The sequence below is a fragment of the Salvia splendens genome, chromosome 19 (genome assembly GCF_004379255.2).
Source record: "Salvia splendens isolate huo1 chromosome 19, SspV2, whole genome shotgun sequence".
NCBI lineage: Eukaryota > Viridiplantae > Streptophyta > Magnoliopsida > Lamiales > Lamiaceae > Salvia > Salvia splendens.
This window is the reverse complement of record NC_056050.1, coordinates 7,149,911-7,177,210: the sequence shown is the minus strand read 5'-3', so window position 1 is coordinate 7,177,210 and position 27,300 is coordinate 7,149,911. Positions and strand designations below refer to the sequence as shown.

General features: G+C 40.3%; 3 protein-coding genes, 1 non-coding gene and 1 pseudogene across 4 annotated transcripts; 3 read left to right on the top strand and 2 right to left on the bottom strand.

Annotated features, from left to right (window-relative positions):
• Positions 1-7,093: 7,093 nt before the first annotated feature.
• Positions 7,094-11,102, bottom strand: LOC121778949 (annotated as a pseudogene).
• LOC121780479 lies at positions 10,435-10,541 on the top strand. Its single transcript, XR_006046023.1, has one exon. It is a non-coding gene; the product is annotated as a small nucleolar RNA R71 (small nucleolar RNA).
• A 4,133-nt stretch (positions 11,103-15,235) lies between the features above and the next one.
• Positions 15,236-18,957, top strand: LOC121778546 (floricaula protein-like). Its single transcript, XM_042175920.1, has 3 exons — positions 15,236-15,781; positions 16,337-16,698; positions 18,482-18,957. Exons 1-3 carry the CDS (start codon positions 15,373-15,375, stop codon positions 18,845-18,847), a joined length of 1,137 nt encoding a protein of 378 aa, XP_042031854.1. The 5' UTR covers positions 15,236-15,372; the 3' UTR covers positions 18,848-18,957.
• Positions 18,958-20,037: 1,080 nt separating this feature from the next.
• LOC121778948 (GDSL esterase/lipase At5g03980-like) lies at positions 20,038-20,496 on the bottom strand. The gene has a single exon (XM_042176326.1). The coding sequence runs from the start codon at positions 20,494-20,496 to the stop codon at positions 20,038-20,040; it is 459 nt and encodes a 152-aa protein (XP_042032260.1).
• Positions 20,497-22,153: 1,657 nt separating this feature from the next.
• On the top strand, positions 22,154-23,930 carry LOC121778947 (protein ACCELERATED CELL DEATH 6-like). The gene is made up of 5 exons (XM_042176325.1): positions 22,154-22,265; positions 22,313-22,376; positions 22,512-22,593; positions 22,665-22,945; positions 23,354-23,930. Exons 1-5 carry the CDS (start codon positions 22,154-22,156, stop codon positions 23,928-23,930), a joined length of 1,116 nt encoding a protein of 371 aa, XP_042032259.1.
• The last annotated feature ends 3,370 nt before the right edge of the window (positions 23,931-27,300 follow it).

Sequence of the window (27,300 nt, the reverse complement as noted above, 5' to 3'; positions counted from 1 at the left end):
AAGAATAATGTATTTGATAGAAATCCATGGGTTCCATCTTAAAATCAATTGGTGATAAGAGGAGAGGCCCATGAGACTTATATAGTGGATTAAACTCTTTGTGTACACCGATGTGAGATATTATTATATTCATTTTTCTTAACGATGGTAATCGAGAGAGGCGATGCTCATTTAGGCGAAAGAAAGGTAGTAGATGTTTGAGAGTAGAAGATGCGTATATTGCTTGATGATTTGAAGATGTACAGCCTTTACATTATATAGAGTAGGACCCTCCCTATCTATGGAAAAGCTATAAATGTAATTAATCTATTCTAGGACATTATACAATTGAATCAATCGTAGCAATCAATTACTTATTCTCCACAATCTTCTCTCTTGGTGGGAATATCCCATTTGATTTGTTTTGACACTCCCCCTCAAGTTGAGAAACGGTATCCCCGATACTCAACTTGCCCAAAATCTCCTTGAAGGCTTTCAGATGAACTGCTTTAGTTAAGATGTCTGCTAATTGGTCTTCCGAACATACAAATGGGAACTCAATGGTACCTGCCTCAAGGTTTTCTTTAATGAAGTGTCGGTCGACTTCTACATGTTTAGTTCTATCGTGTTGTACTGGATTTTCTGAAATACTGATTGCTGCCTTGTTGTCGCAGAATAGTTGACTTGTCCGTGTAGGTGGGTAGCCAATTTCGGTTAACAACCTCCTTAACCACATGATTTCCATGAGTCCACTCCTGATTCCCCTAAACTCTGCTTCAGCACTAGATAGGGCAACCACCTTTTGTTTCTTACTTCTCCACGTGACAAGGTTGCCTCAAACGAACGTGAAGTAGCCCCCTATGGACTTTCTATCGACAGGATTACTTGCCCAATCTGCATCAGTGTATCCGTCGATTTCTAGGGTCTCTCTCTTAGATAGGAATACTCCGTAGCCCACCGTTCCTTTTAGATACCGGACAATTCTCAAGGCTGCTTCCATGTGGTCAGCTTGTGGTCGATGCATGAACTGACTTACGATGCCCACCGCATAAGTAATGTCTGGCCGAGTGTGGGATAAGTAGATAAGCTTTCCCACTAGCCGCTGATGCCGTTCGAGGTCAGCAAGTGCAGTTCCTTCTTCAACTTTCAAGCCGTGGTTTGGGATCATGGGTCAACTTTCTGCTGGTTTGCATTCCAATAGGCTTGTTTCTGCCAACAGATCTAGGACATACTTCTTTTGCCTTATAAATATTCCGTGTCTGGATCTCAACACTTCTATTCCAAGGAAGTACTTCAATGCTCCTAAGTCCTTCATCTCGAACTCCTTGAATAGGTTCTCTCGCAGAGTTTGAATTTCTTCACTGTCATCTCCCGTGATGATCATGTCGTCTACGTAGATAATTAGACAAGTGATTTTGTTTCCTCTTTTCTTCGTGAAGAGTGTGTGGTCTGACTGGCTCTGTTTGAAACCTTGTTTGGTCATTGCCAGACAAAACCTTCCGAACCAAACTCTTGGAGACTGCTTTAGCCCGTACAAGGTTTTCCTCAAACGACATACTTGGCCTTTTCCAAATTCTGCTAAACATCCTGTTGGCACCTCCATATAGACTTCCTTGTTTTCTTCTAATTCTTCATGGATAAAGGCGTTGGTGACGTCGAACTGGTGTAGGGGCCAGTCTTTGCATGCTGCAACGGCCAGAAGTGCTCGGACGGTGTTGAGCTTTGCGACTGGAGAGAAGGTTTCTTCATAGTCTATTCCATACACTTGCGTGTATCCTTTCACCACAAGTCTTGCCTTATACCTCTCGATTGAACCATCGACTCTCCTTTTGATCGTGAAGATCCATCTACATCCAACCGGCTTCTTCCCATCAGGCAGTGCACATTTTTCCCATGTTTTATTTTTGATGAGGGCATCTATCTCCTTCTTCATCGCTTCTCGCCAGTGTTTATGTTTTGATGCCTCTTCAAATGATTGAGGGAATTCTTCTTCGTCATACAGGGCGGCCTCAAATGCTCGGGCCATTTCTGACAGTTGTCCCTGTGTTGTATTTGCAACTGCATATCTGACCCTTCTCCCCTTCCATTCTGATGAGTATCTGCGGGGTGAAACTCCTCTTGTACTCCTAGGAGGTAATTCGTGTTGCTGTTGTTCTCTGTTACCGCCACTGGTTTCACCCTCGACTCCATTGTTCCTATCAATGTTAGTATTCTCTGAAGATATACTTTCATCAATATTAGAACCATTTACCTCAGGATTCAAGGTCGGGGTTGATCTTTGGTCAATGTCACTTTGTTCATCGTCCTGTACTACAGGGTTTGAAGGCCCGGTGGTGCCGTCGACCTCCTCTGTTGGACCAACATCTGTGACAGGGCTTGGCTGTGGCTGTGTTTCCCTTGGGCCAGTGTTAGGTATAGATGTAGGCAGCCAATTTAGTAGGTCACTGTTCGAATGATCATCTGAAGTTTGTGTCTCCCCCTGACTACTAGGTTGGCTATAGAAGTACTCTCCTTCCACAAAATCACAGTTCATGGTGGTGTGTATGTGTCGAGTGGTTGGATCATAACATCTATACCCCTTTTGGTTTTTTCCATACCCCAGAAAGACGCATTTGGTAGCACAAGGGGAAAATTTAGTCCGTTCGTGTTTAGGAATATGAACAAAAACAGTACACCCGAATACCCTAGGTTCCAAAGATAAGGATGATGGGAGCTCGAAGTGTTTAGAGAACGTGTCTAGGGGAGATTTGAAGTTTAGGATTCCAGTGGGTAAGCGGTTCATAAGATAGACCGCGGTAGCAACGGCTTCGGGCTAAAAGGATTTTGGTATTTTGGAGTCGATTAAAAGGGCTCAGGTAATTTCAAGGATATATCGATTTTCCTTTCTGCAACCCCATTTTGTTCGGGGGTGTAGGCACATGATGTCTGGTGAACTAATCCCTTTTCCCAGAAAAAATCTTGCATTTTTGTATTGGCGAATTCCCCCCCGTTATCTGACCTAAGGATTTTAATCTGTTGGTGATATTGGGTTAGGATTAGAGTATAAAACTCGGAGAATTTTTCAAAAACGTCGGACTTATTTTTCAAAAAATAAATCCAAGTCATGCGAGAATAATAATCAATAAATAGCACGAAATACCTAAAACCTTGTCTCCCATTAATAGGAGCAGGGCCCCAAACATCAGAATGTATCAAAGCAAAAGGGTGGTTCATTCTTGTATTGTTCAACTTAAAAGTGTGTCTGTGGCTTTTGGCTATCAGACAAGTTTCACAATTAAAGGAATGCATGGAAGTAACTAACTTAGGAAACAACATACGAAGATATCCTATGGATGGATGTCCTAACCGACGGATGCATCAAATGACATCGTGTCTGTGGCTCCGCAATCAAAAATCCAATGGGTATCTTTTGGACCGGTTTGGGACATTGAGGAACAGGCTAAGGCATCGAAGGAATTTTTGCACGGTATAGAGGGTAGGTTTTCCAGATTTTTTGCACGGTATAGAAGGAATTTTTGCTTTGGAGGGGTCATTTTAGAATTTTTGAATTTTCTGGGGGTTAAAACAGGATGTCTTCTGAGTTCTGGGGTCAGAGTGTAATTTGCGGAAGGTATGGGGTGTTTTGTGGGAGATATTTCTGGCTCGGGGGTCAGTATGGAATTTAGGATGATCTGGGGGTTCAGAGCGGGATTTGAGGATCAATTTGGGTCGGTTTGGTATTTCCGAAAGTTTGTGGCATCAAATTGAGTTTCGGCCCATTTGTTTCGAACCCTAGCCGCCTCCATCTCCAGAACCCTAGCCGTCGTTGGGTCCTCTCCAGTGGGGACCCGAGCCTTCGTCGTTCAGGCGTCGCCGGTGATGGTGTCTCTAAACCCTGTACCTTCAGACCAAGTCTTTGCCGTCGATGCAGAGATGACGACTGTCACTTCCGGTGTCGCCTTGCTTCTGTCGTTGATTCCTTCGTTGGTGTGTATTTTTCGAGTTTAAATATCATGTGTAAAGCTCACACAAGTTTAATTAATTAACTCTAATATTACAACAATTCTGCAAGAATACAGTGTCGTTTGCAATACTTCAAGTGTCGATCCACAGGGAAGGGAAAGTTTATTTAACTCCAAAACAAAGGAAAAACATACTAAAAATGATCTTGATTTGAAGGTTTTGATTTCTACAAATTAATGATGATCTAAAGCTACAAGTTAACGAAAGACAAACTCTTTGAATGGGGAAATATGTCACTTCAAGTTGCTTATTAGGCTTGTATTGTTCTACACCTATATTAAAGCACATATTTTGGATTAATTAATCAACCTAATCGCGTGCACTGAACATATTTGTGACGTATAATTCACAGTCAGCTGAACACTTGTTCCATGAATTAATTTTCGAAGATATTAAATTTCTGCGGAAGCACGGGAATTAAAGATCATCTACTATGCGAACTTACCTAATCCACTATTAAATTATCCTCTGAACAATTCTAATTTTATAGCATACCAACAATCAATCACTCCTAAACTATGTTAAAGAGACAATAGCAAAGGAATTAACATCACTACGTTATTAGCCAAAAACATAGTGAAAAACATTAAGCATCTTGTTGGTATCAAACACATGAGTTCAATGGTGTAAAAACATCCATACAAAGCCTAGATTACAACTTGGAGCAACATAGAGAGTTTAGCCTAAAAACATGGTGATATTTGCAATAAAAACCGTAGGAAGCATGCTCTCGTTGAGTGGAATTGGAATATGGAGACGGATCGTCGGAATGTTGGACGGAGTTTCTTCATCCTCTCTTTCTCCCTTTTCCCTCTTCCAGCCGCCAACTCTCTCTCTCCTCCTTTCTTTTTCCTTGTTTTTTTTCTCTTCCTGCTGCCAATCTTCAAAAACGTCACCTCCCCTTTTTTCTGCCGCCCTTTACCTTCTGTCTTTTTCTCTCCAAAAACTCCCCTTAGAAACGTCCCATCACTCTCTCTCCTCTCTGCAACTGCCGAAAGAAACTGCCTTTGCAGTTATCATTTATTCACCCGGCCGGGTGGTATTTTTTAACTGAAAAATCACCCGGCCGGGTTAGAAATCGACCCCTCCTGGACTTTCCATGCCTCGCGAAAATTACCCGGCCGGGTGAATTATTAGGCATAAAATACACCCGGCTGGGTGGCCAATTTTGAGAGCTTTCTGGACAGCTTTTTCACAATCCGAGCTTCATTCTTTGTTTCACCATTTATTCCTCTTCCTACACCACAAAACATACTTTTGAAAGCATCAATTTATATAAATCATGTAAAGTTAGGGGAATAAAAATGTACAATTTGATTCACATCAAATACCCCCAAACTTATTTGCTTGCTCGTCCTCGAGCAAGATCACAATAAACACAAAACTTTAAAGCTCAGCTCACAAAAGTTTTCATAAGAGTGAATCACATAGAGACATGAATGACAAAATCTAAACCCCCAACAATTCCATTCAAGATTTCTCACTCTCATGAACCATCACTTATCAACCTAGAACTTCAAGTCATGGTGCATTTCAAAGTAAGTCCAAACATGTGATCATACAACTCAAACCGTCATCATTGACTCGTCAAGCATTACTTACCACATAGACTTGCGGATTTCAAATCAAACTTCAAAAACTCTACCAAGTTATTTACAAAACATCCACAAGCATCAACAATAAGGTCCAAGGTCTTAATTAAAGGTTGTAATGGGGCTATGGATGAGGTAGGATAAATGTGGATAGTGAGATCAAAAGCTACACATTTGAGTGCCAAATTCTTCCATCCTACAACTTCCTTCCAAAGATCAAACAACAAAATATTACAACCAAATTCTCACTCCCCCAAACTTGAGATCAAATCTAGACAAGATTACATATTACACAAATAGAAGCTCTTACTTTATTTCACAACTTTTTTTTTCTTCTTCTTTCATTTCTTTTTTTTTCTTTTCTAAATAAGACCTCGACTCTTGCAAATTTGGAGGTCGTCTTTTTCTTTCTTTTTGTTTCTTTTTTTTTTCTCTAAGAACTTCATTCTTTTCACCTATACATTACATAAAGTCTAAAAATGTCTACACTTTACAATTCACCACCCAACACTCAAAACTCAAATCACCAAAGCTCAAACTTGTTTTTAGCACCCAAATAGTAGCAAGGTCCATTGATGAGGCTAAAATGAGACTTATTTAAGTGGCTAAGTGATTGGCTAAGTGTTTACACAAATAATAGGAAATTAAGCTCAAAGTGGCTTCTAGGAGATCATGTATAGGACTAGGCATGTGATCATTTGGCCATGGAGTTCATCCTAGTGCCTTATCCTCCCCTATCATTAACACAAATGAATGCAAGCATGCAACTCGATAAAGCAATTCAATCCAAGATAATCTCCACAAGACATGTAATTTTCATACTCTCCTCAACTCAAGAAATCGGATGTAATCACAACATGCTCTTTCAAATAAATCATGCACAAATTCCATTCATCCTAGGCTTCAAAGATCAAGAAAAATCAAGCAAGCATTCCCAACCAGAAAGTCGAAGATCTAGCATGCATCCGTCAATTACATGATTCAAAACACTTTTAGCATACCATACACCCAAAAACATGCATCAAATCATTCACAACCCCCCCAAACTTGAATGCTTCATTGTCCTCAATGTATGCAAAAGAGAACATAAAAAGTAAAGGGAAAGAAGACTCCCCCAAACTTGGCGTGATATCCAAAGTACATTCGGGTGGGTGGGTGGGTGTATTTTCCTTTGTAGGTGTGCTTCCTCATAAGCTCGAATGTGAATCCTATCTCCACGCTGCTCCTACAAAAAGAAACAAAACCTACAAAAAGAAACACTCAATTCAAAATAAATGTTAGAGGAAAGAATTGAGCAAACAAAACCTCCAACATATAAAATCAAAAATAAAAGAAAAATAAAAACTTGGGTTGCCTCCCAATCAGCGCCTTTGTTTATAGTCGTTGGCTCGACCTTCTTCATCCTTGATCTACACTTTTGAGTCCACAAGTGTAGCCTCTTCTCTTGCCTCCATGCTCTCTTCAACTCCAACATAGGCATTCAAGCGTTGGCCATTCACCTTCCACATAGTGTCATTCTTCTAATCTCGAATCTCCACAGCACCATAGGGGTACATCTTGTGCACCACATAAGGACCCCACCATCTTGACTTGAGCTTGCCCGGAAACAGTTTGAGCCGAGAGTTGTACAAAAGGACCAGTTGTCCCTCATGGAATTGACGAGGCTTAATGGCTGCATCATGTATCTTCTTAGCCCGCTCCTTGTAGAGGTCAACGCTCTCATACGCACGGAGCCTAAACTCATCCATCTCGTTCATGTCGCACATCCTCTTCTCGGCCGCATCATCATAATCCAAATTAAGCTTTTGCAAAGCCCAAAAAGCATTATGCTCAAGCTCTACCGGCAAATGGCAAGCTTTCCCAAAGACCAATTTGTATGGTGAAGTTCCAATCGGGGTCTTGTACGCCGTTCGATATGCCCACAAAGCATCATCTAACTTTTGAGCCCAATCCTTCCTAGATGGCCTTACCATTTTCTCAAGTACCCGCTTAATCTCACGGTTGGAGACTTCAACTTGACCACTTGTTTGGGGATGATAAGGGGTAGCAACCTTGTGTTGGACACCATACTTTCCTAGGAGGTTTTCAAACAATTTGTTGCAAAAATGTGTCCCTCCATCACTGATAATGGCTCGTGGTGTCCCAAAGCGGTTAAAGATGTGGCTTTTGATAAACTTCAACACCACTTTGGCATCATTGGTTGTCGAGGCCACTGCCTCTACCCACTTAGAAACGTAATCGACAGCTACAAGGATGTATTGCTGCCCATTAGACTTGGGAAACGGTCCCATGAAGTCTATTCGCCAAACATCAAAAAGTTCTACCTCGTGAATATTATTCATCGGCATTTCATTTCTCCACGAGATATTGCCGGCTCTTTGGCAACTGTCACATCTTTCTACATAGGCTTTTGCATCCTTGAAGATCGATGGCCAAAAGAATCCGGACTGAAGCACCTTAAAAGCGGTTCGACGTGCTCCAAAGTGGCCGCCATACAACGAGTCATGGCATGCAGACAAAATCTGAAGGTGCTCATGCTCTCCAACACACCTTCGAATCACTCCATCACTACAAATACGGAAGAGAAATGGATCTTCCCAAACATATGTGCGGGTGTCACTCAAAAACTTCTTCTTTTGATTAGAAGACAATCCTTCTGGTACAACGCCCGTGACAATGTAGTTTGCCAAATTAGCAAACCACGGCACATATGTTTCCCGAGCCTCCACTTGCAACACTTGCTCGTCGGGAAATTTCTAATTTATCCTTTTCTTTCTTTCATCTTCCGTCTCTTCCAAACCCTCTAATCTAGACAGATGATCGGCTACCAAATTCTCAGTCCCCTTTTTGTCTTTTATTTCCACATCAAACTCTTGTAGTAAGAGGATCCACCTCACCAACCGAGGCTTTGCATCTTTCTTGTTCATCAGATACTTGATAGCCGAATGGTCCGTAAACACTACCACCTTCGTGCCAAGTAAGTAAGCACGAAACTTCTCGAAAGCATACACTACTGCTAGCATTTCCTTCTCTGTCGTGGTGTAATTCAGTTGAGCTTCGTTGAATACTTTGCTAGCATAGTAGACGGCGTGTAGAACCTTGTCTCTCCTTTGGCCTAGAACAGCCCCCACAGCATAGTGCGAAGCATCACACATCAGCTCAAATGGCTTTGACCAATCGGGTGTGATAATAATAGGAGCTTCGACTAGCTTTTTCTTTAGCAATTCAAATGCCTCAAGGCATTTCTCATCAAAGATGAACTTGGCATCCTTTTCAAGCAAGTTGCAAAGTGGCTTTGCAATCTTTGAAAAGTCTTTTATAAAGCGTCGGTAGAATCCCGCATGTCCAAGGAAACTACGGATGCCCTTCACATTCGTTGGGGGAGGTAACTTTGAAATCACATCAATCTTAGCCTTATCCATCTCTAACCCCAACTCCGACACCTTGTGTCCCAACACTATGCCTTCTTTGACTATGAATTGACACTTTTCCCAATTGAGCACGAGATTCGATTCCTCACATCTTTGCAAGACCCGTCTCAAATTTTCTAAGCACAAGTCAAATGAGGATCCAAAGACGGAGAAATCATCCATAAAGATCTCCATAATGTCTTCATTCATATCGGAAAAAATTGCCATCATGCAACGTTGGAATGTAGCCGGTGCATTGCATAACCCAAAAGGCATCCGACGGAAGGCATAAGTTCCAATAGGACATGTGAATGTCGTCTTTTCCTGATCTTCCGGGGCAATTGCAATCTGATTATACCCCGAGTATCCATCTAGGAAGCAATAATGGGAATAACCCGCAATCCTATCAAGCAACTGATCTAGAAATGGCAACGGAAAATGATCTTTTCTTGTCGTCGTGTTCAACTTCCTGTAGTCCATGCAAACTCTCCATGAGTTCACCAATCGAGTTGCCAACACTTCATTCTTCTCATTAACAGTCACGGTTATTCCTCATTTCTTCAGTACACATTGCACCGGGCTAACCCACTCACTATCGGAAATGGGATAAATCATCCCAAATTTCAACAATTTCTTCACTTCCATTTCCACCACTTCTTGCATGAGTGGGTTCAACCTTCTTTGTCTTTCTCTTACCGGTTTAGCTCCATCTTCCATCAAGATTTTATGCATGCATATAGTGGGGCTAATCCCTTTGATATCAGCGATGGACCATCCTAGACCTTTCTTGTGTGACTTTAGTAGCTCTATTAATTTGGATTCTTCTTCATCATTTAACATAGCCGATACCACAACCGGTAATGTTTCATCATCACCAAGAAAGGCGTATTTCAGATTTGTCGGGAGTGGCTTCAATTCTAGCTTAGGTGGTACTTCAATTGAAGGCTTCACATCTGCCACAAAAGTATCCACCACACATTCATTCTCGAGACTTGGTTGATCAATTTGAGCATCTTCACTTTCATCAAAATCAAAATCAACTTTAATTGTCGAACCAAAGTCTCTTTCCAAACTCCCTTTTTCATATACGCTTCCTTCTATACTTGCCGAGCAACGCATCTTATCAAAGATGCACTTGTCAAGGACATCAACTCTAAAGCACGCTTTTGCATCACTAGGATGCTTCATCGCTTTCTCCACATTAATGGTCACTTGCTCACCATTAATTCTAAACGTGACAGAGTTGTCTTTAGCTCCTAACAACACATCTCCTGTGGCAAGAAACGGTCTACCAAACAGAATTGGTACCTCTTTGTCCTCGGGCATATCCAATACTATGAAATCAACGGGGATGACGAACTTGTCTACCTTGACCAAGACATCCTCTACTATTCCTGTGGGCTTCACTATTGAGCCCTTTGTACAACTTCAGGAGGTCATGCCCCGGAGCTAAGCCATGACTTGGGCATTTCCTTATCATTTCAGTGAATCTCTTCCATGCTTCTGCAAAGGACTCATCATATTTCTGTCGGAAGGAAGTGATCTCCTCTCTCAACTTCTCGATCTTCATTGGAGAGTTGTATTCCAAAAGGAACAATGTCTTCAGCTCTTGGAATGTTGCTATGTTGTAGCCCGGCAATGAGTCATACCACGCTCTTGCTTTCTCCCTCAATGAGAACGGAAATAATGCCCTCTTAATTCGATGGTGTTCCACATTTGGAGGTCTATGAGAGTTGGTAAGCTCATAAAAGGCATTGAGGTGACTCACCGGATCTTCATCATCTCGTCCGTGGAAAAGATTTCCTCCATTCACCAAACTAATGTAGTGAGGTGGAATGTTGACATTGTCATTTGCGTAGGCAAACTCCCCTGGGTACTCAATTCCCGATATAAGAGTGTCGCCAAACCTTCCCACGGGTGGTGGAACCTCATTGTTGTTGCCTTCCATTGATTCAATATCCGACTCTTGATCTCTTTCTGCACTTAACCCAAATATTGAGTTACTTCTGATTGGACTCGGATAGTCCGGAAAGATCTCAGTTGCTGAACCTCTAAACCTTCCCCTTCTTTGATAACAGAGTAGTCCAAACGGTGGTGTACCCTGTGACCGTGTGTGCATTCACTGTTTTTTTTTACCCTGCGCAACATAAAATACACCAAGCACAAACACAATATATTTCCTATTACCGAAAGCGAGACCTCTCGACAACATCGGGGTAAGTCCTATAAAACGTGTGTGCTTTAGTGAAAAACTAAACTATCTAACCTAAACTAAGTTAGAAAAAAAAATCACCTTAAAAATATACTCCTTCGTCTTCAATTCCAGAAGTGGTAGACGACTATCACCTCCAAAGAAAACAAAATGAGTACCTACAAGAATACAAAGAAAGATCAAATAAAACACAAAACACAAGCTAGAAGTTAAACAATCTATTGCCTTCCCCGGCAACGGCGCCAAAACTTGGTGTGTATTTTTTGAGTTTAAATATCAAGTGTAAAGCTCACACAAGTTTAATTAATTAACTCTAATATTACAACAATTCTGCAAGAATACAGTGTCGTTTGCAACACTTCAAGTGTCGATCCACGGGGAAGGGAAAGTTTATTTAACTCCAAAACAAAGGAAAAGCATACTAAAAATGATCTTGATTTGAAGGTTTTGATTTCTACAAATTAATGATGATCTAAAGCTACAAGTTAACGAAAGACGGACTCTTTGAATGGGGAAATATGTCACTCCAAGTTACTTATTAGGCTTGTATTGTTCTACACCTATATTAAAAGCACATATTTGGGATTAATTAATCAACCTAATCGCGTGCACTGAACATGTTTGCGACGTATAATTCACAGTCAGCTGAACACTTGTTCCATGAATTAATTTTCGAAGATATTAAATTCCTGCGGAAGCACGGGAATTATAGATCATCTACTATGCGAACTTACCTAATCCACTATTAAATTATCCTCTAAACAATTCTAATTTTATAGCATACCAACAATCAATCACTCCTAAACTATGTTAAAGAGACAATAGCAAAGGAATTAACATCACTACGTTATTAGCCAAAAACATAGTGAAAAACATTAAGCATCTTGTTGGCATCAAACACATGAGTTCAATGGTGTAAAAACATCCATACAAAGCCTAGATTACAACTTGGAGCAACATAGAGAGTTTAGCCTAAAAAGATGGTGATATTTGCAATAAAAACCGTAGGAAGCATGCTCTCGTTGAGTGGAATTGGAATATGGAGACGGATCGTCGGAATGTTGGATGAAGTTTCTTCCTCCTCTCTTTCTCCCTTTTCCCTCTTCCAGCCACCAACTCTCTCTCTCTCCTCCTTTCTTTTTCCTTGTTTTTTTTCTCTTCCTGCTGCCAATCTTCAAAAACGTCACCTCCCCTTTTTTCTGCCGCCCTTTACCTTCTGTCTTTTTCTCTCCAAAAACTCCCCTCAGAAACGTCCCATCACTCTCTCTCCTCTCTGCAACTGCCGAAAGAAACTGCCTTTGCAGTTATCATTTATCCACCCGGCCGGGTGGTATTTTTTAACTGAAAAATCACCCGGCCGGGTGACTTGAAATCGACCCCTCCTGGACTTTCCATGCCTCGCGAAAATCACCCGGCCGGGTGAATTATTAGGCATAAAATACACCCGGCCGGGTGACCAATTTTGAGAGCTTTCTGGACAGCTTTTTCACAATCCGAGCTTCATTCTTTGTTTCACCATTTATTCCTCTTCCTACACCACAAAACATACTTTTGAAAGCATCAAACTATATAAATCATGTAAAGTTAGGGGAATAAAAATGTACAATTTGATTCACATCATTCGTCTACCACTGTCGGACCGAAGCCGCCCGCCAAGGTATCGGCGTAGGTGGCTCGGTCTCCGATTGTCACGGCCGCCGCCGCTCTTCCGCCGCCACCGCCGTTGTTTCGGGCATTTCTCTGTTGCTGAGATTTCTTAATCTCCTCCTACCACTCGGGAAATCCGTGGAGGTGAAAGCATGTTTCCTTTGTGTGCTTTTTCCCCACAGTGGCTGCAAAATAGCTTGCTCTTGTCTTCAGTATCCCGCCGGTAGGGTTTCGTTGGTGGAGGTGGGTGTCCGGCGCTCTGGGTTGAGTGCACTCGGTTCAGGTCAAATGTGGTGAGACCGACGCCAATTCCAGCGTCCTTTGTTTCTGGATTCATCAGTCGTTCATTGATGGACTCCCGTCTGACCATTCCGTAAGCTTTCCTGGCTGTTGGAATCGAGTCCATGTTTAGGATCTCCCGTTTAATTGTATCGTATCGGTCTTCGAGGGCCCATAGAAACTGGTACAGTCGGTGGCGTTGGGTGTTCTGATTATACTTTTCGATAGAGGAAGGGGTGTCCATCGGGTTGGGATCTCTGCTGTCAATAGATATCCATAAGTCTTGAAACTTTTGCCTTAAATTTTCTAACGACAAGTTCCTTTGTTTCATCCCGTATGCTTGTCTATGCAGGTCCGAAATTTGGAATGGATCGGAGCCGCTTCCATACGTGATGGCCAAGTTTTCTCACAAATCTTGAGTCGTCTCGTATTAAGATACCTCGTTTACGAGGCTGGCATCGATGCTGTTGATAATCCAATTAAAGCAGCAGTGGTCTCGCTGTATCCATCTTGTGTAGTTCGGGTCAGTCGGAGAGGGAGGGCTCGATACTCTAGAGATGTGAGAAATCAGGCCCTTCCCCCCGATGGCCCTCTGCATCAGTTTCGCCCGTAGGGGATAGTTCTCCCCATTGAGCTTGGTTTGCACATGTACTTCACCCAACGATTCTGGTTGGGGATCGGTTCTTGGTGGTTGTTTTGGAGAGTCTTGAGACATACTCAGTCTCATAAGTTCTGCAAATTGTTCTGCAGACAGAATTATGGGTTGGTTTGTGATTTGGGAGTTTTGGGTTCAGATTCTGACATCTTATTTGTTGGTTTCTTTTGCAGGGCTAAAAAAGGTCGAGGAAGGTATACGAGACTATGATGATATTGTTATGAGTCTCACTTCCGAATCAACCTGCTCTGATACCATCTTAACGATGGTAATCGAGAGAGGCGATGCACATTTAGGCGAAAGAAAGGTAGTAGATGTTTGAGAGTAGAAGATGCGTATATTGCTTGATGATTTGAAGATGTACAACCTTTATATGGAAAAGCTATAAATGTAATTAATCTATTCTACGACTTTATACAATTGAATCAATCCTAACAATCAATTAATTATTCTCCACAATCTTCTCTCTTGGCGGGAATATCCCCTTTGATTTGTTTTGACAATGTTAATTTGATGGTAAATAAAGTAAGAAAAAATAAAGTAAAAATAAATAAAGTAAGAGATTTGAAGAAAGAATAAAGTAGGAGAGTTTGTTACTTCTTGCTAAAACTAAAAATGACTCAATTATCTTGAAACTTTTCAAAATAGGAAAACGACTCAATTAACAAGGAATAGATGGAGTATTTACATAATCTTGCTACTATTATTGATTTTCTACTTGAAACACTGTTCTTAGTCTTCTAACTCACTTTCTCGGGACGAACATCGAGGGGGCGCCAACTATAGCAATGTTAAAACACATTCAAATAATACTCCCCTCGTCCCACAATAATTGTCACTCTTTTCTATTTCGGTCTGTCCCATAATAATTGTCACACTTCATTTTTGCCATAAATGGTAACTAGGTCTCACATTGCAATAACTCACTTCACTAACATTTTATTATAAAATCAATGTAAAAAAGTGGATCTCACATTCCACTAACTTTTTTCAATCAACTTTTCTTTACATTTCTTTAAATTCGTGCCCACAATAAGAGCCACAATGAGAGAGTAGTATTTCAACAAGGTATCATACCATACAAAAAATTCGGGCATTTTCAGTATCTTTTCGGTACAATAGGTCAGGTCAGGTATATCAATATTTTCGATATATTTCACCACCCCTAGCTTTAGATGTAGAGTGTGTCTTCTCTTGCCTTTGCTTAAGCTTGGGTTTCCTGACAATAAATAGCTTTAGCAATTAGTCTTCAAAATCCCAGTGGGCATGAGACTGAGTGCCATTGCTCCCCTGGTCCGTAGTGGTAACACACATGAATATATATATGCTTATGCATGTCACATGTATTTGACCACATTTTAAATGGACGTCAAGACATTAATTGCTAATATTGAAAATATAGAAAGATATGAATCCAACTGTATTTAAAAAAATAAGTACTACAAAAGTAAAAGGAAAGCTCTTAATCTTTAAAAGGGAAGCCTTCTCCCCAACCACAAACCTCCAACTATAACTATCACTGTTCACTACCAAACAAACAACCAAAATATATTCTCTTCAATTCTACTACTTAGTTTTTTTTTTTGGAGGCAAAAAATGGATCCTGATGCCTTCTCCGCGAGCTTGTTCAAGTGGGACCCTCGGGCCGGCCTCGCTCCCCCGAACCGGCTCCTGGAGGCTGTGGTCCCCCCGCCGATGCGGCCGCGGGAGCTGGGCGGGCTGGAGGAGCTTTTCCAAGCGTACGGGATAAGGTATTTCACGGTGGCTAAGATAGCCGAGCTGGGGTTCACGGTGAACACGCTTGTGGACATGAGGGATGAGGAGCTTGATGAGATGATGAACAGCCTCTGCCAGATTTTCCGGTGGGACTTGCTCGTCGGGGAGAGGTACGGCATCCGCGCTGCTGTTAGGGCCGAGCGCCGACGCCTTGACGAGGAGGACGCGCGGCGACGCCACCTCCTCTCGGGCGACGCGTCGCACGCTCTCGACGCTCTTTCGCAAGAAGGTTAGTTTCTAACTCTTTTTATCATTGCTTCGAGCGGACGCAGAAAAAAATATTGGTTAATTTTATTAATTTCTAGGCATCAATTTGAAAAATTGTTAGTAATTTCTAAGAAATTGATTGATTTTATGTTGCATGAGCATGAAATTAGAATAAGATAATGTGCTTGTGAGTTGCCAGTGGGAGAGTTCGAGTCTTTAAATTTAAATTGATTTATCTATAAAAAAAATTAATACTCTTTTCATTTCATAAAAATAAAGACACTTTCCTATTTTGTTTGTCTCATAAAAATATCTCATTTTCATTTATTGAAAGTTCTTTCAAACGCATTACTCATATATATCAATTTATTTACAACTTATATCATTAAACACTGATAATAATTTGGGTCACACTCTCCAATAAAACTATTTTAATTTCCATTCTCCTCATTTCTTTTACTATACCAATTATACATTAATTCTCGTGTTGTCTCAAGTGTCTATATTTTTTTCCAGAGAATGATGGAGTAGTATATACTTAAAAGAATTAATTATGGAAGAAAATAATTGTGTGTAGGGTTGTCGGAGGAGCCGGTGCAGCAGGAGAAGGAGGCGGCGGGAAGTGGGGGGGGAGGGGTGTGGGAGATGGTGGTGGCGAACGGGAGGAAGCAGAGGCGGAGGAAGAGTTGCAAGGGGAGGTCGAGGATGGCGTCGATGGAGGAGGATGAGGAGGAGGAGGAGGATGAGGAGGAGACGGAGGAGGGCGGGGGGAACGAGAGGCAGAGGGAGCACCCGTTTATCGTGACGGAGCCGGGGGAGGTGGCGCGTGGGAAGAAGAACGGCCTGGATTATCTATTCCATTTGTATGAGCAATGCCGCGATTTCTTGATCCAAGTCCAAAACATATCCAAGGAGAGAGGAGAAAAATGTCCCACCAAGGTAACTACTTCCAACTTCCTTTTAATTCAAATTCAAATGCTATCATTCATTGCATATATCTACAAATCTACTATTATCACAATTCACAAACTATATTCTATTTCAAGACATGTGAGTTAATAGACTGTTATCACTATACGTACGGCTTTATTCACCTTTCTACTATTTTATCAAGGCTAGTTTCAAATAGTATATCTATAAGCTATAGTAAGGCTACATTAGTATCAAATAGTTTTGGTTTTGAAATTGAAGGAAGTTTGGTAAAATTTTGGTCAATCCCGCAATTTTTAATAAACAGTCAATGACTATGTATTATAGTTTTAACATTTACAATTATTAAATTGATTTAGATTTAGTGGGAAATTATCTAGTATGAATTGGAAGTTGAAATCTATGATTTCTTTGCAAATTTATATATCACTCATTTAAATTAAAGTTTTTTGGCTTCAAAATCATATTATTACATAATTTCCCTCCGATCTAAATCAATGGGACACGTGAGAAATAGTACTATAAAATTTCAGGATAATGCAATTTTGCACTATATAATAAACGAAATAGTATGAAAGAATATTAGGTTGGTGGAAAATGTATATAAATATATATTGGGAAGAAAAAAGGAATATGGAGTGAGAAGGAAAGTAGAGAAATAAATTTTGGAAGTATTGAGAGAGTTGGGCTGCAGAAGCAGGTGTCGACATGAGAACTCGACAGCTTGCGTACGGAACTGCTGCTGGGCCTCTCTGAATCAAAAAATAAAAGAGGGGCCCAAAAAATAATCAATGCACATCATTCCACATAAAACAAATAAGTGACACCTGTTTTTCTTGGTCCAAACAAAATCATCATCTTTCCTTGCTTCGAAACTCTCCCTCTCCCTCTCCCTCTCCCTCTCCCTCTCACTTCTCATCTGTTTAGTTGTCAAATCTAGAGAGGGTGGAATCTTTTTGTTTTTTGTTGCTCCTCAGCTGACTATGATTTCACCGACGTATGACAAAATTAATATTCCTGCTGTCATTTAAGTACGAGAAAAAAACATGTCATGCTTGGTGCACTATGTCTACGTCTATATACACAAACAAATGCATGCACATTTCTAGGGGTATACTATCAAAATGGAAAACATACAAAATATAATCTCATCAATTTTTGGTTTTAAATATTAATTATGATAAACTACTTTAGTTTTAATGTTAAAGATATGTATTCTCTCTCACACTTAAGATGTCCACATTTTCTTTTAGATTTGTTTCACTCAAGATGTTCACTTCCATATTTAGAAATAAATTCATATTTTTTATCTCTTCTTAAAATATTTAATCACCTTTTTCACTCTACTTTATCATACTCAACAACTACACCAAAAATTTCAGGCTATTTCAAGAATTTAGACATCTTGAATGGAACATATGGAGTATTATTTTAAAAAATAGAACATATCAATGATGCTATAAGATATGTATATACGTGGCTACAAGAACCATAATATCTCATGCAAGTCCTAATTTTGGTGTTGTTTAAATTGAGCTATTTGATATTCTCTCTGTCCCGGCTAGGCTGAGATGACACATTTCTTAGTCGGCACGAGATTTTATGAGTTGTTGATTAATGTGGTTAATTGGAGAGAGAAATAGTGGGCGTAAGTTGGATGTATTAATTGGAAAGAGAAGGTTATCAAAAATAGAAATGTGTTATCTTGGTTGAGACAAACTAAAAAGGAAAGTGTGTCATTTTAGTTGGTACGGAGGGAGTAGATAGATACTGATTAATGTGACATACATAGGTGACGAACCAAGTGTTCCGGTACGCGAAGAAGGCGGGAGCCAACTACATCAACAAGCCGAAGATGCGCCACTACGTCCACTGCTATGCGCTGCACTGCCTCGACGAGGAGACGTCGAACGCGCTGCGACGAGCGTTCAAGGAGCGCGGGGAGAACGTGGGCGCGTGGAGGCAAGCGTGTTACAAGCCGTTGGTTGCGGTTGCATCAAGGCAGGGATGGGACATCGACGCCATCTTCAACGCCCATCCCCGCCTATCCATTTGGTACGTCCCCACCAAGCTCCGCCAGCTCTGCCATGCCGAGCGGAGCAGCACCGCCGCATCCACCTCAATCACCGCGGCGGGAGTCGATCACCTCCCTTTCTAGTCTTGTCCAGTGTTTGCTTGGACTAACTTGACCTATGCTTTTGATTATGCTAGTTTTTATTAGTAATGTCTTGGTTACATTTTTCTGTCTAATGGGATTTTCTTGCATCATGCTGCCATTTTCGAAGAGAGCTGATGATTAAATATTGGAATCAACTAAAATTAATCAGATCGAAATTAATTAGTCTCAAATTTACATCGTAAAGAATTGAATTAGTGGAGTCATCACTGCCATTATCTATAGTGATTGTTAGTTGGCTGCAATTTCAACTAATAGTGCCTCATTAACTATAACAAGACTAACAAAGAGATCTTCTTCAAGGAAAAAATTGATATCATAAATGTTGACTCTTTGTATACATTTGCCAACAACAAAATTGTTATGGATTTCTCCTTTCTAAAAATACATATGAATCAAATTATGTGAACTATAAATTGAACATATGAATCAAATTATGTGAACTATAAATTGAACATATGCAGTTAAGGAAAATAAACTCTATTATCATCATCTACTACAAATCTAATTAACTCCATTCCTCTGTTGATGAGTCACTAGTATACTCATCTTCATCATTTCACTTCTAATTTTATTGAAATATTGTAATTTGCAACAACAAAAAAAAGATATCGATTTGTGCATGGATGGATAATTCATAAAATTTGAAACGTCACGATTTAATATTCCAATATGAAAGTTAATGGGACACACCGGAATTGGACCAAACTTAGTGATTTAATTTACTACAATCCCTTTAGAATTTTAGGTAAAATTAATTAGTAAATAATGTAATTGCATTTTAATATAAAATTATTTTTTTGGTAAGTAAAATTAACTGAAATTTGACATGGGACTACAAAAATTATAATACTATCAATCTAAGATCCGTTATATTTTTTAGTGGGTCATTATCCTAAAAATATCACATAGATTTAGTATAGGAGCCTATAGACCTAGAATTCCGTCGACACCAATACATAATAGTTTTGAATATGTTTCTTTTATTTAGTTATAATTGTTTGGGAGCATGGAGAAAGTAAACAGAAGAGGAGAGACAGAAATAGGAGTAATGCACAAAAATATCCAAAAACAAAAGGTAATAAATTTAATTAAGTAGCACAAAAATTTGGAGTCGAAAAATAAAATGAATGATAAAAAAGCAAGAAATAGAAAACGAAAGTGATAAATGATCAAAAGCAGGCGAGTTTAGTAAAAAAGCACGGTATCAACCATGCGGCCATGTGCTTGTAGCTTTGTTGAGTCATCTGGATGCAGTCCCAACTTATATGTCGATCAACATCTTCACATACACTAACATTAGCTCCTCCACACACTCTTCCCAAATCGAAGTTGTATTTCCGTCCTATTCCGCAGCAAGCCCTCTCTACCTCATATCCACTATCTATTCCCGTTTGGAGGAGATCTAGGTAAGCATTGTAATAGTCGTCGTACACTATGACAGTATTGGGATTCTCTAGTTTGAGTTTGAGGATGGCTTCTTGCAGAAGCTCGTTGTGGTACTTCGCAAATTCATTCAACTCTGTCACGCAACTTTGGTTGTTAAGGGGTGCACTTTGGAATGCTATTTTGTGTATTGGAAGGCAACCTATCGGAAAGTTTCCGGGAAGAACCAATCTTCTTGCACCCATCTTTATGGCTCTCTGCAACATTAATCATATTCATAACATTCAATACCATAACTTAATAGCAAATTAAAGCATAACTATTCTACTTTAATTGATTAAAATATTGATTAATTCAATGAATCATCTCATAATTTTCGGTCGTCATATAGAACAATCCAAAATTTTGGATAAGAATTATTAATCAGGAATTATAAAAGGTAGAAAAGTGATTTTCTAATTTGATATTTTCGTAATTAGGAACAAGTTTCTCTAATTGATTCATGGGCTTAGATTAAATATTAAGGTATGCAATTCTAGTTCTTGTCTTGCTAGTTTTGTGGAGCCATTAGATTTTTGTTTGTGAAAGTAGCCATTGAGTTTTCTTTCTTGAGCTTTAATCTAAATCATAACACTTATCATCTTCTTCTCCTTTTCCACCTTTCTATTGTTTTATTTCTTGTTGAGTTTGTTTGGGTTGTTGAAATATTTACCAGAACAAGTATGGGGTAAATATATGTGTCTTGAATCCTTAAGATTCATTTTAATCTGTTAGGTCCCTACTTAACCTCGATGGTTCTGCCACGATGCCTTTAAAGCCTATACACGATGGATAGACTCCTGTAACCATGACATATTTGCTTGTTTGAACATAATTTCTTTCCAAAAGAAAGTAAATGGTTAATTCCACAAAACAAATAAATCTTTTTTACTAGGTACAAATATAAATTTTTGGATTTGTTCCAAAATTGACGATAGATAAATTCCCCTTGATATGAATATGTCAACACAAATTTGTGTTGTCACGTAGTCATGTTATTGTGTTGACATTTTTAATAGAATGTGTTCAGGGGCGGACGCAGAAATAAATAACAATAAGGGCTGTGATTTCTAAATTTTATTTTAAAGTATATTTTTTAGAGTTTCAGATTATTTATAAGGGCTTTTAAATAATAATTTGCCTTAAATTTAGATAAATTATAAAATTTTAAAAAGAAAAATACTTAAAATATAATTTTATTGAGGGCTTTAGCCCCACCCATTTTATACATGGGTCCGCCCCTGAATGTGTTGATTAGTGAACTAGTAGCAAATTGAGCAAATTGTCAAGATAAATTTATGCTGACATACTCACGTTAATGTGTTGACATTTTTAATATAATGTGTTGATTAGTTAGTAAGTAGCACATTAAGATAGTCAACGCACTAATATAACCTTATATAGAATTTCAAATAGTTATAAAACTATTTACCTATCAAAACAAACGGATCATAATATAGTACACACAATACACACTCTGCACTCAAATGCAAACGTAACAAAGCACATGGCACACGGCATTAAAATGAAATTAGTTAAGGTTAGTTAGTAATGGTGATGAATAGGAGAAGAGTGGCATAATTGTACAGAGCTGCGCTGTGGGTGATTGGGACATGGCTAAACAACATTTGGATCAGGATCCCGCGGCCGTGCAAAGGAGGGTGAGCTCGTAATCAGAAACAGCCATGCACAGAAAGCTTTGTGTCCAACCTACTTGATTTGATCACTGATGACTCCTCATTAACCTTAACGAATTCGGTCGGGAATAACCCACTGCACGTTGCTGCATCCGCGGGGAACTATCACGCTGCGGAAATGCTGGTCACCAGATTTCCTAAGCTGCGGATATAGCGTTGGATTACGATGAACCCTGAGTTCATTGGTAGAGTTTTGGAGAAGATAGCCTCCAGAGCGACAACATTCTCCACGGACGAGGACGATCAACTCAGCTTCTGGAAACATCCCATATACTGGTGTGAGTATTTTATTATTTTAGCTGAGTATTACCTTAAAATTTTGAAGGTATTTTGAAGATTGATATGAAGCCACAATCTTTGGACATTGAGAACCAAACTATTCTAGGCAAGTGATTCATGTAGACATTCAAAACTAATACTAATTTCTTATCTAAAATGGGTTCGGTAACTTGTCCTAAAAATGCACTCAACTCTTTGCCATGTTATCAAATACTTAGGTAATAATTGAATCTTATTACTCTCAGGCAATCTATATATGTTCGCATGGTGTTTGCATTTAATAGGTTTCATGAAAAGAAATTGATTCGTGAGAAAGCGCTGGAGCTTGTGAAATATTTATGCAACCTTATAGAACCTTTAGACTACAGACAAACACAAAACAAACTATCTGCAAACAGGCCATTATAGCAGCAGCTGAATCAGGAAATAATGATGTTGTAGAAGAAATTGTAAGGACACTTCCTGTTGCAATTCATACTAGGAATTATTTGAATCAGAACTTTCTCCATGTGGCCGTCAAGAACCGTTGTGAGAAAGGGTTTAATCTCATATATCGTACGAGCAACTACAGAATCAACTATTCACAAGAAATCGACAATTCTTGTAATTCAATCCTTCACTTGGCCGCACGTTTGGCACCTCCTATCAAGCTCAATTTAGTAGGATATGATATAGAAATCACTTAAAAGAAACACTCTCAATTCACTAGGAATCCACCTAAGAATTTAGAGCAAGAATTAAGAAGAATCCTCTTCTCAAACAAGCAAATAGCTCAAAATATAATATATTTGATCAAGTTCTTCCTCCTCAATATGTAGATCGTAGCCTATATATAGCCAAACTTGGAACAACCCTCCAAGTATTGAGAACTTTCTAGACTTGGTTATTAAATATAGAAATGTGAAGCATCTCTTACACTTAATTAAAACATTGAATAAAGAAACTAAAACACTTCAAGACTCTTGGATTGACCATTAGACTCTTGATTTAGCTTTATTAATCAGGCTCTATGTCATTCATATTTATAGTAGCATATTAGTAGTAGAATAGAAGTAATCAATCTTATTTTTGTTTGGTTTTTAACCAGGAAGCTTGTAAATTTCTTAATCCATTTACCAGGCTACATCCAAATAAGAAATGGTGAAGCAGCTGAGATGATATTTACTAGAGAACATAGAGAGCTGAAAATAGAAGGGGAGAAATGGATGAAAGATACGGCTAACTCATGTACCATTACTGCAGCATTGATTGCTACAGTTGTGTTCGCTGCCGCTATCACGGTTCCTGGCGGCAACCAATCAGAGTCTGGTTATCCGATGCTCTACAAGTCAAGCGCATTCACAATATTTGCAATTTCAGATGCAGTTTCGCTCTTCACCTCGTGTTATGTAGAGCAAGACTTTCTGTATGCACTGCCCAAGCGACTTTGCATTGGTCTGCTTACCCTTTTCCTGTCCTTCTTGTTCATGATGGTTGCCTTTAGTCCGACGTTGTATCTAGTGTTTGGGCAGAAAAAGGCATGGATTCTATTGCTGGTGGGTGCACTTACATGTCTTCCCATTTCTTCATTCGTGTTGTTGCAGTTTCAACTTCTCAGAGATGTCATTTCTACCACTTTTGGTCGTCGAATTTTCGGCAAACAGAGTGATCGTCCATTTCACTAACTTCACTTAAATATACACATCACGCGCGCTTTGCATGAGTTTGTTGTTGTTTTTCTAAAATTTAAAGTATCTAAAATGGTTCCGCACCTCTATTGGGTCTTATACCGTTGTCGGTGGTTATTTTATTGATTCATGCATTTTTGTTGCTTTTGGATATTTTCTGCTTTTGAAGTACTTGTGGAAGATCTGAACGTGTTTATGCTATGAAGTTGATTTCCGTTTCGGTTATTGTGTTGATTTATTTTCCTTTCTATTCCGCCTAGTTAGCTCAGATCTAAGATTCCTTGGTGTTTTAAGTGCCGAAACTTTCCTTTCTTTGTTTCCGTCAAAATTCCTTTAGTTAAATGTGGAACTATTGATCGTGAGTGAATCGCTGCATGTGAAGTCTTGTTTGAGTTCGTTTTCGTTTTCCTGCTGACCAGTACGCGGAGTTGCATTTTCTGTGTTTTGATTTCAGATTTGGTGTTCTTATTTGTGGATCTGTGTTCGCGAATTGATAAACTGTGTTTCCGTGTTGAATCTGGAATTATTTTCTGATTTTAGTTTGTGTTGTTGAAGAAGATGATGTCCCTGTCTAATGTTGGGGACCACTTTGTTTTTTAGATGATTTTTGCTTTTTGTCCTTTACTTTTAGTTATAACCTGCAGATCTGTCAGCCTAGTCACCTTGACTACCACCACCCTCTGAATATTCTGTCTAGCCCAAAATAGAATCCCGTACCTTCCAAATATTTTCTGTTACAAAAATGTCTCCCTATTTCCACGTACACAGCTGCACCCCTACACTTCTTTCCCCATTCTAGTCAGTAGGAAATTACCTTTAAGTTCTTGCCTAGGTAAAGACTCAACCCGAGCGATCCAAGGGACCGATACCAGAAGAGATACCACTGTTGGAAGGCAACCCAAGGGAAATGGCCAACCAGGGAGATGAGGACCCGGAGATCGGGACGCTGAACGCGCATACTGAAGGAGAGCCCCCGCAAGCCATAGTCGTTACTCCAGGCCAAACCGCCTGCGATGTGAAGCCTCATGTGATCGCAATCCTGCCTACATACTGTGGGAAGAGCTATGAAGGGCCGTATGAGTTTCTTCATGAGTTTTGCAAAATTTGTAGGGCGCAGAGGAGACCGGCAGGAGCGACGGAGGATGATTATAGGTTGAAGGCTTTGCCATTTGTGCTAAAAGGGGAAGCTAACACCTGGTTCATGCGCCTGCCCCCCAACTCCATCGAGACTTGAGCAGATTTCAAGTCAGCATTTCTGGGCGAGTTTTTTCCGTCATCCAAGACAAGCGCGCTGAAGAGGGAAATAACTAATGTGAAGCAAGGGTATGATGAGCCCTTGAGTGATTATTGGGCAAGATACATGGGTCTTTTGGAATCGTGTCCCAACCATCGCATGGCGGACATTGAAGTACATCATACTTTCTACGAAGGCATGAACGCGGTAACCAAGGACCTGGCAAATTCATCGTCGGGAGGAAGCTTCACGCAATTGCGGGTTAGCGAAGCAAAGAGAGTCCTAAGGAAGCTACTGAATGCAAAGAAAGAGTATGACCATTCAAGGGAAGGATATAACCGAGAGCGGGCTGCTGTTGCCTCGGTTACTGATCAGGAAAATACACTAGAGCAGAAAATGGATTTGAAAATGGATGAGCTGAAGAAGTCACTTCTGAGTGCGATCGAGAAGAGCACTCCACCACCTCCCCCAGCTGGGAATTACAAGGGTGCAGAGCAGGGAAATCAAGGACCGAACTACGATCAGCCTAATGACTTCGGGAATATGGAGCAAGTTAATGCTGCGGGGTACTTCAACTCTAGTGGGCATTGGATTCAAGGTAGGCAACGGGATGCACCATGGAGGGATCATCCAAACTTCCGATGGGGTGACGGAAGCCAAAATCAGAACCAAGGTCAGAGCCAGTATAACCCCCATCCGAACCAAAACCCTAACCGTGGACCAGCGAACCCAGACTACCAGCCCAACTGGTCAGGAAGAAACCAACATTCCCAAAACCAAAACCCACAGAACCCGAACCCTGTCTATGTGCCACCCCACCAGAGAAACTTCCAAAACTTCCAAAATCAGCCAAACCCAGGACCCCAAAACCATCAGAACCAAAATCAATTCCAAGGCCAGCACCAGAATCAATATCCTCAAGATCAGTACACCCCTCCTGCCCAGTATAACCAATACCCGCCTAATCAAGGCCAGCAAACCTCCCAGAACTATCAACACCAAGGGCCAAGTCACTTCCAAAACTCGAGCAGGTCAAGGAGATCCGTTGAAGACATGATGGGTGAAATGCTAGCATCACAACAGAGCATCAAAGGAGAATTGCAATCCCATAATGAGGTCGTGCAGGGGATGCAAAACGCCCAGAAGGAACATAAGGCGAACATGGATATGATGAATAGGCAGTTAGCTCAACTGGCCAGTTCGGTGGGTGATTTGAAGGGAAATGCAGGGAAACTCCCATCTACAGTCCAAATGCCCGAAAAGGCAAATGTGAGTAAGGTTACGTTGAGGTCGGGAACCACTTATGACGCGCCTCAACCGAAACAACCTGGTGGAGGATCTAATGGAATGAAGATAGGAGGTGATACCATTTCAGTGGATGAATTAGAGAGAACTATGCCTCGGATGAAGGATCCATTCTTCTTGGATGATACACCAAGTTTACGAGGTGAACCCGACACCTTACTGACCAGGAAGAAACCCCCTCAAGAGGTAGAACCCATAATGGAGGCCCAGACCCAGGAACTACCCAAGAAAAACTCCAAGAAGGTTGCTGAAGAACCAGTAGAGGAAAAAAAAGGGGAGAAACCGTTCCCATTCCGATTTGTTACAAAGAGGAAGAAAGAGAACCCGGTTGACTACTTGTCGATTTTTGGGAAGTTGGATGTCACCATACCATTCCTCCAAGCCGTGAAGCTACCCCCTCTCGGGAAATTCATTAAGGACTTCATAGCCGGGAGAGCCCAGAAGGATGGCAAGATTATGGTGGAAGGAATAGCGTCAGCAATAGTGCAAGAGAAGTTACCACCCAAGAGAGCCGATCCAGGTATGTTCACTTTGCCTATAACTATAGGAGATGTGAAGGTCAAACATGCAATGTGTGATTTGGGGGCGTCCATAAATGTTATGCCATTGTCTATATATAACCGATTGAAGGGAGTTAGATTGTCTAATACTAGGGTGTTGATCCAACTGGCTGATAGGTCGTGCATAAGTCCTGAGGGAGTTTTAGAAAACGTGTTAGTAAGAGTGCATGATTTTACCTATCCTGCGGATTTTTATGTGATCAAAATGAGTGAGCATGAAGCTAGGGAATCTAGTGGAGTGTTGTTAGGAAGGCCATTTTTTAGAACG